Source organism: Orcinus orca, chromosome 9, assembly GCF_937001465.1.
Source record: "Orcinus orca chromosome 9, mOrcOrc1.1, whole genome shotgun sequence".
NCBI lineage: Eukaryota > Metazoa > Chordata > Mammalia > Artiodactyla > Delphinidae > Orcinus > Orcinus orca.
Window position 1 is genome coordinate 65,969,404 of NC_064567.1, and position 11,427 is coordinate 65,980,830.

At 43.7% G+C, this 11,427-nt stretch overlaps 1 protein-coding gene across 1 annotated transcript; it reads right to left on the bottom strand.

Moving 5' to 3' along the window:
• Nucleotides 1-4,055: 4,055 nt before the first annotated feature.
• On the bottom strand, nt 4,056-11,147 carry LOC125965398 (uncharacterized). Its single transcript, XM_049714813.1, is given in 2 exon segments — nt 4,056-4,700; nt 5,972-11,147. A coding segment is annotated over 1 exon segment (5,088 nt). The 5' UTR covers nt 11,095-11,147; the 3' UTR covers nt 4,056-4,700; nt 5,972-6,006.
• Nucleotides 11,148-11,427: the final 280 nt, after the last annotated feature.

Genomic DNA, 11,427 nt, shown 5'->3' on the forward strand with positions numbered 1-11,427 from the left:
AAAAGAAGTGCAAGCATTGGAAAGGACAGCAAAAAAGAAAGTATTATTTTTTAAGATGAAATCTGTTTTAGGGAATATAGGAAAAATTAATAAAACTAAAAAAGATGATGGAGCCTACTAAAATAGTGTAACAAAATCAATGCCATTTATTTATCACAGTAATAACTAAATAGAAATACAATAGTGAAAAAGATTCCAGTTTATAATATCAATAAAAAACAACAACTGGAGATTCAGGAAAATATGTGTAAGAAGCATACAAAGTACAACATATCCCATACAGTGGACATGAAAATAGATGTGATAAAGAGCAGTAGAATGATGATGGAAGGAATGTTGGAATGTTGCAATGCAATGAGTGTTCCAGAATTAATATGTATCTTTAATCAAATCTAATCAATATCTAAATATCAAGGAGAATTAACATACTAAAAAATAAAGTTCATAGGAATTTGCCTTATCAGTTACAATATTTAAAACAGTGAAGAACTGCCACATATTAAACAGATCTACCAATTTTGGAATAAAAACACAGAATCAGAGGAAGGAACTAAGGAAAGTCAGTATATCAAAATGTAGACTTCAAAATGTTATGTAAAAAGTAAATGCACCAAGTGGGGAAGGCAGGTGCGGGGGGGGTGTGGTGGTGTGATGAAGTGGGAGATTGGGATTGACATGTATACACTAATATGTTTAAAATAGATAACTAACAAGAACGTGCTATATAAAAAATAAGTAAAATAAAATTCAAAATAAAATAGGGCTGGAAGTGGTATCTAAAATTATAATTTCAACCTATACAAACAAAAATGGACTCAAACCTGCTTATGAAAAAGATATAAGCAAACTTTAGTTGTATGCAAAAGCACATATTCCACAAGATGGCAGCAAAGAGCTGCTGTTTTTAAAATAGAAATACTCCCAAAAGGCAAAAGGTGGCAGAAAGAAAAAACATGTGAAATAATATGGTAATGCGTGTAACAGGTTCCCTATTACTACTATGGATGCAGAAGAACTTTCTATGTTTAAAAAATTAATGGGAGAGAGGATAAAATATGGCCAACTGATAGATTTAAACACCCAAAATTTATAAACTCTCACACAACCCAACAAATACATTATACATACGTACAAGGTTTAAATGGCAAAGAGCAAACTTGTTTTAAAAATTGTAATTCTTTGTTTGAAGGAATGCAATTAAAAAAACAAAAACAAAAAACAAGAATAAACAGAGAATGGGGATAGAGAATCCAGGGTAGGGGAAGTGGTTGCAGCTTAGAGCAGTTTTGGGTGAAATGGTGCTACTGAAATGGTGCTGACACACCTGTGTGTGTGAGGGGAGGAGTGGGGAGAGTGAAGCTGCATGTATCTCTGTTTTCAGCAAGAAGACTTGCAAGGTGTTTAAAATACAGCCCACTCTCCCCTTCTTCCACATGTTGGAGTGTAATTCCTGACCTTTTCTCTCAGAGCTGGAGATGAAATAAATTATAAGGGAAATGATAAAGCAAAAAAGAAAAACCTGGGAAGAATAAAAATTCTCTGACTCCAGTATATAAAGCAAAGAATATGCATAGATAATTTGCAATGAAGTAAATGGCTAATAAACCCCAAAATATATTCAGCCTCCTAGGGAATGAAATAATTGCAAAGTTAAACCCTTTACCATCTGTCTGTTTGCATATTAAATTCAATTTTTTTCAAGTGAGTACTCAGCATGAGAGAAGGTTCTATGAAATGTGTGTCTCAAGAACTGTAGTTTCCAGGCAGCAGCTCCTCCGTTGATCTGGATCTTCCTAATGAATACAGAATATTGTCAGATATACCCCATCTTAAAATTTTTAAAAAAATGAATACAGTGTTCTCGTTTCACTGCAAATTCCTCCTCACGTTTAGCAGTTTATTTTCCTACTCCCTAAATCTCGTTTGAAATGTTCAAATTTCACTGACACCAGTCTGCGTCCAATTTCTTCTTGGATCTCATCCAACTAGATTTTCATTCCCATCACTTAATCGTCAGCAATAATTCTTGTATTGCTGAATCTCATAGACAGTTCCCTTTTAACATATTAAATAAATTGATTATAAATCAGAAAAAAAGTTAACAAGTCCTGTAGAGCTATACTGACACCTAGTGGACAAATGGAAACACAAACTTAAAAATAGTTTTTAAGGAAGCAGGTCTACTAAAATTTAGAAGTTTATTTAGTGTACTTTATACTTAGAAACAGAACAAAGTTTTATCTTAAATGAAAGGTAGAGCAGATAAACACAAACCTGCCAGAACAGAGTACATTCACTTTTTTCCCAATTATTTTCTGTCTCTGTATATAACAGTTTTCAATTGTAGGCTAAATCTTTGTCTTCTGATCTATAAAATGAATGTGTCCTGATATAGATATGGTACTGTAAACACCAGTAATAGCGTAGGTAAAATACAAGGTTTCAGCCCAAAATTCCCTTCACTCTTTGCCTACCACATTGAGCAGCGCTTAATTCTTTCTCTCTTCGTCTCAGCCTTTATTGAGACCCATCCAAGGGTAATTCCCATTCTTTGCTTTGTCCTTCGTCCAATTCTTCTTCTCTCTCTCCTGAATCATCCCTCTCTTCTGCTTTCTGGCTTCTCGCTATCAGGATTTTAACATGCGCAACTCTTCCCCATCTTAGAACATTGAAAATAAAACTGTCAGAACAATAAAAGGGGCAAAGAAACCACCAACAGATAGCCAGACTTAACTTCCAGGACTGACTGCTTCTCTTCTCCCCTCCTATACTTTTTCTTTTATCATTGAGCTTCTTAAAAGGAAGACCTACGCTTACTTTCTCCATTTTCTCTATTCACATAGTTGTAATAACTCAATTCAGTCTATAATTCAACCACAGCCTCCACAGAAACTACTTTTCCCCCCCAAAGGTCATCATTGGATTCCTCATTAGATGATCAATGGATATGTTTTAATACTGGTCTTGCTTAATCATTGGGAAGTTTTTTTTTTTTTTTTTGCGGTACGCGGGCCTCTCACTGTTGTGGCCTCTCCCATTGCGGAGCACAGACTCCGGACGCGCAGGCTCAGCGGCCGTGGCTCACGGGCCCAGCCGCTCCGCGGCATGTGGGATCTTCCCGAACCGGGACACAAACCCATGTCCCCTGCATCGGCAGGCAGACTCTCAACCACTGCGCCACCAGGGAAGCCCCACTGGGAAGTATTTGACATTTGTAATCATTCTTTAATTCTCCAGACACTCGCTTAAGTTTCCTAGAAGGCACGCTTTCCTGGTTTTACTTCTGCTTACCTTGATGCGCATTCTCAGTCTCCCTCTCTTGTATGCATTCGTGTGTCCAACCCTTAAATAGTTTCTGTTCCTCAGTGTTCTCATTCTATTTCTCTTGCTGAACTCATCACATCTGATGACTCCAGTTAGTATCAGTGTATGCTCATGACCTCAACTTTCCATTTTCGGTCTGGATTTCTTTTGGAGACCTGGGGAAAAAAGGCCATTTCTGTAGTGGGCTGGAACGGAGGCAGAGAGAACGGAAGGTGAGAAAAGGACACAGTGACTGCAGATAGCATACACTGCAAAGGGGAGCAGGAGGTACAGTGCGAGCTGCAGGGCACGGGCTGATATTAACACATAGTCAAGTGGAACGATCCCGGAAGAAGAGAGAAGGAATAGTGAACTGACTCTTGGGATTGTTAGACCTTCGCGGTCTCCTAGGACTCGCCCAGGAAACAAGAAGAGTCGGAAGCCGATGCAAAACGCAAGAGGTTTATTGAAGGCCGGTGCACCGGGGTTCCTTGGTCCTCACGCAGGAGGTCGAAAAAGGAACCCCTTTTGGGCGCGAATATGTCAGTTTTATAGGTTCCCACTTCCCCGTATGTAAATTATAGATTTGGTTGTGTTGTCCTGCTGATTGGTCCCGGCTTAGGCTCGGACCAGAGAGGGAACTTGTCCCCAGCTTCCTGATTGGTCTTTGACAGATACCTTTTTTACATTTTGTTTATCTCCCTCCTTCTCGGAAGGGGGCCGGACATCCTGGAAATTCACCCATTGTCTAAGAAGCCCCTATTGTCTGGAGAGTTCTTAATCATTAGCTGGAACAATGTCCCTCGAGTCCCACATTTCCCCCTTTTTCTTGTGACTATTGATTCCAATCATGGAATCTCAACCTTCTGTTCGTAAACTTTGGTACTGTTGTCTTAACATTAGAACTTGTACAGTACTGATACGTTCTCTAATAAATGCTATCAAGCGATTTAGAATACATGGTCCAAAAGTTAAAATCAACAATAAAACAATAAGAGGTCCCAACAGAGTAGAGATTAAGGTGGTAAACCAGGGGGACTTATCAAACCATGATTGAAACCATCCTTTTTCGTTCTCTCTCTCCCTTTGCCTTTTATCTAAGTGTTCCCTTAGTTTATCCATGGTTTTGGTAATGGTTCCTGAATGATCAATATAAAAGCAACATTCTTCTTTTAGAGCAGCGCATAATCCCCCTTCCTTAAGAAACCGCAAATCTAGGCTTCTTCTATTCTGCAACACCATTTCTGAAAGTGAGGTGAGTGATTCCTTTAGTTGAGTTATGGAACTTTCTAATGCTCGAAGGTCGATGTCTACAGCCTGTCTTAAACTTGCATAATACTGGGGTTGTTGTATGAGGGCTGTGGTTCCTGTTCCTATCCCGGCAGATATTCCTAGTCCTAGAAGGACAGCCAATGTGAGGGTTACAGGTTCTTTTTTGTTTTTTTGTTTTTCCTACATATTCATCTAAAAAGGATGAGTCTGAATGGTAGATAAGTCTAGGGACTAATTGCACTAACACACAAAAGTCAGCTGAAGTATTAAGAACCTCTAAAGAGACACAAGGGGTGAGCCCCGTGTTACATGTCCACCATCCATCTTGAGGAGGTACAAGATACCCTGAGCCTGAAGGGAGGCTAAAATCATGACAAAGGTGTCTATGGGACTGGGGAGGTGTTCCTATACAAGTACCATTTCCAGAAACCGAGGACAGGGTTAATTTACTGTTCCCTTCTTGCTTCCATCGACATTGGTCTGAGGAGGTAGAATTAGTATAGTTGGAGCTATATCCTATAGCACCATAATAAGGGGGAGGGGCAGCATAGCAAAGCCAACATGATTTTGTAGCCTCTGGGTTTGTAGCATTGAGAACCGTAAAGGCTGCCTGCACCAAAGAAAGCATCCTATCCTGAGGAGTCCCAGGCTTAACTGTGGGTTCTTTGGATCCAGAGGTTTCATTAGTCTTATTCTTTGTTGACGTAGTTGAAGGGGCCGGGGGAAGCAAAGGGGGGCCAAGTACGGGATTTGGGCCTATTGATATAGGAGCAGGAGTCTCAATCTTTAGCTTAAGGGTCATTAATATTCCTAAATCATATCCCCTTATGTAAAATCTAACGCCCCAAGAATGACCATTTATCCATTTTTTATCTCTTTTTCCGGGATTACTAAAGGAAATTTTAAGGGGATGACACCATCCTGAACATTTACTCCGGTGTCCGGTATCCTCATTATGAGAATAATTAGCCGTTACAGTAATAAAATCCCAAGTTGAGGTGGGTTTCCAATTAGTATCCCCGGTAGTTTCACATCCCCAGCTTTTGCAATAAAAGTTTTCAGTTCCACCACATTTATAATTCAGAGATCAAGGGCGGTGGAACCCGGGGCATACGTAGAAAGTGAGGATACCAAGCATCATTCTTTTGCCTGCATTTTTGCAACCCGGCCCAAACCAATCAGTTTCCGAAACTTTGGAAGGGGCAGTGTTCACATCATGAGAATCTTCTGTATCCCAATAAGGTGCTCCTATAGCCAATTTACAAACATCAGGAAAAAGATGTGGCCACCAGGTCCAGGGGGGTGCAGTATGACTAATGGACCAGGTTACATCTCCAGTCTGAGAAATTACCTGCCAAGTTAAACGTTGGGGGAGGTGAGGGCTAAAATCACTTACAGTCAGTAAAGGCAGTAAAACCAAAATTATAAGTCTTAGGTTCGTAGAAGCTTGAGTTTGAGCGGGTTGTCGGTTCTTTGGGCCCGCCATCCTGATGATGCCGTCGCTGGTGCAGCCTTCACATGTGAAGCATGGATCCAGGCAGCGATGCCGTCCACTTTTATGGCCGTTGGGGTGGTGAGGAGGACGGTGTATGGTCCTTTCCATCGAGGTTCCAACGTCTGGGTTCGATGCCGACGGACGTATACGGAGTCTCCGACTTGGAAAGGATGAGTTTCTCCCGGTGTTCCCGGTTGGTAGGCCTCGGCGAGTTGGGACCATATTTCTTTCTGGACCAATTGAAGTCCCAGTAGCCTAGCATATAAGTCAGTGTTATTTTGACAATCAGGTTTTATTTCTTTTCCTAAAGTGAGGAGGGGAGGCGGGGCACCATATAATATTTCAAAAGGAGTAAGATGGTATCGGGAAGGTGTATTTCTAACCCGGAATAGGGCCAAAGGAAGGAGCACCATCCAATCGGTACCGCCAGTCTCCAAGGACAATTTAGTTAGGGTCTCTTTTAGAGTCCTATTCATTCTTTCTACCTGACCTGAACTTTGGGGTCTATAGGCACAATGTAATTTCCAATCAGTCCCCAAATATCTGGCCACATCCTGACTTACCTGGGCGACGAAGGCTGGACCATTATCAGACCCTATTACCTTTGGTGCTCCAAATCGAGGAAAAATTTCTTCTAAAATCTTCTTGGCTACTACCGCAGCTGTTTCTTTCTTTGTTGGGAAAGCCTCTATCCATCCTGAAAAAGTGTCTACAAAAACTAAAAGGTATTTATTACCGTACCTTCCAGGACGCACTTCGGTAAAGTCCACTTCCCAGTAAGTTCCTGGGCGGTCCCCCCTGAGTCTCTTTCCAGTTTCAAGTTTCCCTTTGTGAGCATTTACCTGTTGACATGGGACGCATTCCTGCACAATTTGTTCAGCTAATTTTGTCATTCCAGGGGTTTCGTACCCGGCTTTTTGTAACAAGGCTACCATCTTTTTAGTCCCCAAATGTGTCCATCTGTGCATCTGTTGTAACATGGATTCTGCTTGCTGAGGGGACAAAGTTCCTTTTGTTGTGGCCGGGATGATTTCTTCATCGCGACCTGGTTTTTCAGGAACTTTATCTGACAGTCCTAGAATGACTTCTCCCGATGCTATTTCTCGGGCCACTTGGTCAGCCATATTATTTCCCCTAATTATTGGGGTATTTCCTTTTTGATGTCCAGGGCAGTGGATGATACTGACTTTAGTAGGAAGCATGAGTGCAGTCAACAAAGCCACGATTTCATCTTTGTTTTTAATTTCTTTGCCACCTGAAGTTAGTAGCCCTCTCTGTTGGTAAATGGCACCGTGGATATGAGCGGTAGCAAACGCATATCTACTGTCTGTGTAGATGTTTACTTTTTTATTCTCTGCCATCTCTAATGCCCTCGTCAGGGCAATTAATTCAGCTCGTTGGGCTGAGGTCCCTTGTGGTAGCGCCGCTGCCCATATGACTTGTTTTCCGTCTACCACGGCTGCCCCAGTTCGACGCTTACCTTCCTCCAGGAAACTGCTCCCATCCGTGAACCAGGTGAAATCAGCATCAGGGAGGGGCAGGTCCATCAGATCTGGCCTACTGCCGTGTGCTGCGGCTAGTACTTCCTGACAATCATGTATGATGGTGGAGCCTTCCAAGTCAGGATCAGGTAGCAAGGTGGCTGGATTGAGTCCTGTGGCTGGAGCAAACTTGATGCGATCTGAGTTTAGCAACAGGGTTTGGTAATGGGTCATCCTGGCATTAGTTAGCCACCTATCCGGTGGTTGACGGACTACATTTTCCAGGGCATGAGGAGCTGTTATCGTTAGATTTTGTCCTAAAGTTAGTTTGTCAGCATCTTTGACTAGAACGGCTACTGCAGCGATTATCTTTAAACAGGTGGGCCATCCTGATGCCACAGGGTCCAATTTTTTTGACAAATAAGCAACTGGGCGATTCCAGGGCCCCAATTTCTGAGTCAATACTCCTTTTGCAATGCCCTTATTTTCGGCCACATATAAATGAAAAGGTTTGGTTACATCTGGCAGTCCTAGGGCTGGAGCTGAAAGTAAAGCTCGTTTGATTTGGTCAAAAGCCCGTTGTTCCTTATCGCCCCAAACGAAAGGAGTGCTGTTTTTGGTTAGGGGGTACAATGGGGCTGCCAGCTCAGCAAACCCTGGAATCCATAGTCTACAGAATCCGGCCGTCCCCAAAAATTCTCTAACCTGCCTGGCGTTTTTGGGAGCCGGAATTTGGGCCACCGTATCCTTTCTGCTCTCCGTGAGCCATCTTTGCCCCCCTTTTAATAGATACCCCAGGTAACTGACCTGTTGTTGGCATATTTGTGCTTTTTTGGCTGAGGCTCTATATCCCAGGGTTCCAAGTTCCGTTAACAGTTTTTCAGTACCCTTGATACAATCTTCTTGGGTCTCAGCAGCTAATAAAATATCATCAACGTATTGGAGTAATGTTACCTGGGGATTTGATTTTCTATATAATGCCAAATCCTGATGGAGGGCTTCATCAAAGATGGTCGGGGAGTTCTTAAATCCCTGAGGTAGCCGTGTCCATGTCAGCTGACCAGACATTCCCGATGTTGGATCTTTCCATTCGAAGGCAAAGTAGGGTTGGCTCAGGGGAGAGAGTCTTAAACAGAAAAAAGCATCTTTAAGGTCCAAAACAGTATACCACGTATGTTGAGGTGGAAGAGTGCTCAGGAGGTTGTAAGGGTTTGGAACTGTGGGGTGGAGGTCTGCCACCCGTTTGTTTACCTCTCGTAGATCCTGCACCTGCCGATAATCATTTGTTCCTGGTTTCTTTACCGGCAGGAGAGGGGTGTTCCATGCTGATTGACATCTTATTAAGATGCCCAAGTCTAGTAGCTTCTGTATATGGGGACGGATACCGTCTTTGGCTTCTCTACTCATGGGGTATTGACGGACCGTTATTGGGGTGGCAGTTGCCTTGAGTTCCACTAGCACCGGGGGCCGATTTTTGGCCATCCCCATACCGGCAGTTTCTGCCCAGGCTTGAGGGAACCGAGTTACCCAATCTGTAACATTAACTCGTGAGGATGAAGGCTGCTCGTATAATTTATATTCATCTTCTAATTTCATAGTCAATATTTGAAGTAACCTTCCCTTATTATCAGTTATGGTGGGACCTTCTGGCTGAAAGTGGATTTGAGCCCCTACTTTGGAGAGTAAATCTCTTCCCAGCAAAGGATAGGGGCATTCCGGAATAATCAAAAATGAATGGGTTACTCGTCCAATCCCAAGATCTACTGTCCTTCGTGTGGTCCATGAATATTGTTTATTCCCAGTGGCTCCTTGTACCCATGACCTTTTAGCTGAGATAGGACCTTTTGAGTGGAGAAGGACGGAGTGCTGGGCTTCGGTATCTACCAAAAATTGAACAGGTTCCCCCTCCACTTTAAGAGTTACCCGGGGCTCGGGGAGAGGGTTCGAGCCCTGACTTTCCTAGTCTTCTTCTTCCAATGTTAAGATTTTGTTTCTGGTTGGCCTTCCTCCATTCTTTTTCTTAGGGCATTCTCTCGCCCAATGTCCTTTTTCTTTACAGTAGGCACATTGGTCCTTGTCTAATGGCCGCCTTCTGTCTGCCGTTCGCCCTTTGTGCCTATTCCTATCCCCTGTATTTCCTCCTCCAACCACAGTGGCCAGTATCTTACTTTAATTCCTCTCCTGTCTCTTATCCCGTCTTATTTCACGGGCTTCCTGCTCTTTCTGCTTTCTTTCTTCCTTCTCTTCCTCTGTTTCTCTTTTGTTATATACTTTATCTGCCTCTTTTACTAACTCCTGAAGCGAAAATCCCTGCAAGCCATCTAGCCTCTGTAATTTCTTTTTAATATCGGGGGCCGCTTGATCTATGAAAGCCATTGCTATAGTAGCCCTATGTTCCTCCGAAGTTGGATCATAAGGGGTAAAGCGTCTAAAGGCTTCCATTAAACGTTCCAGGAACACAGTTGGAGATTCCTGGGGCCCCTGAGTGACTTCCCTTACCTTAGCCAAATTAGTGGGCCGTCTGGCCCCTCCATGGAGACCCGCCACCAGAGCCTGGCGATACATTTTCAGGCGCTCCCTACCTTCCGGGGCATTGAAATCCCAGTTTGGCCTGACGAGTGGGAAACCAGCATCAATCTCGTTAGGCAGCTGGGTAGGTTGCCCATTGGCGCCTAATACATTTTTTCTGGCTTCTAAAAGAACCCGTTGCCTCTCCTCAGTCGTTAGGAGAGTCTGGAGCAGCTGCTGACAATCATCCCATGTGGGCTGGTGGGAGAAAACAAGAGATTCTATTAAAGCGGTAAGGGCCTGTGGATTTTCGGAAAAAGTTGGGTTATGCATTTTCCAATTATAAAGATCTGCAGAGGAAAAGGGCCAATATTGGAGAGGTCTATTCCCTTGGCCGTCGGGGGGGCCATATTCTCTAAGAGGTAGGGCAGTGGAGTCCGGGGAGATAGCCCTCCGGCTCCTAGTGCCCGCTGAGGGACCCCTTTCTTCTTCCATCATGGATGGTTCCCTTGGTGCCGAGGGCAGTGGAGCTGGGGGTCCTCTAGGTGGTAGGGGATTTGGGGCCGGAGGATAAGGGGGTGGGGAATCCAAAAGAAGCAAATCGGACTGCGGGTCAGGATAAATCGCCCTCGGTGGATCCGGGGCGTCGGGTAGCTTCTCCGTGTTGGGGTTTTTCTTTAAGGCTAATATCTCCGACGCTGCTGATGTATGCGCGGACGTACCTGTTGAGGAAACAAAGGGCCGGACCCACGGAGGTGGGGAGAGAATTAAATCTTCCCAGACCAAGACGTATGGTACTTGGTCTGGATGTCCGTGGGGATCTATATTAAATATCTTAGACTTCAGCAGCTTAATCTTGTCTAATAAAAAGGATCCTTCGGGGGGCCATCCTATCTGAAATGTTGGCCATTCAGAGGCACACACAGTCTGCCACTTTCCTTTCTTTACCTCTACCGAAAAATTATGGGCTCTGGCCCGAACTTCGGTCCAATGGCTTAGGGTAAGGGAAAGAGGAGTCGTCATAGTTTGTCCCATTGTCGTCCGTCAGAGAAGAAGAATAGACCACAATACAGAAACAGTTAAAACTCCACGAAACACATATACGCATGGGCCACCGCAAGCTCGCTTCAAAACCGAAACCTCTTCAGATGGCAGTTATCACCAAGGGAACTGCCGAAACCGAGTGAAGGGGAGACAGAGTTTGCCTCTCCTTCCAGATGAGCCACCAGGGCATCCCCTAGGGCTCATGGACGCCGGCTATTAGCACGTCTGCCTAGCCAGAGGTCCGATACAGATTCCATAATAAGCCGATTCTTACGGCTTTCCTCCGATAATGGCCCACAAAGAACAAGGGACAAACAGACAATC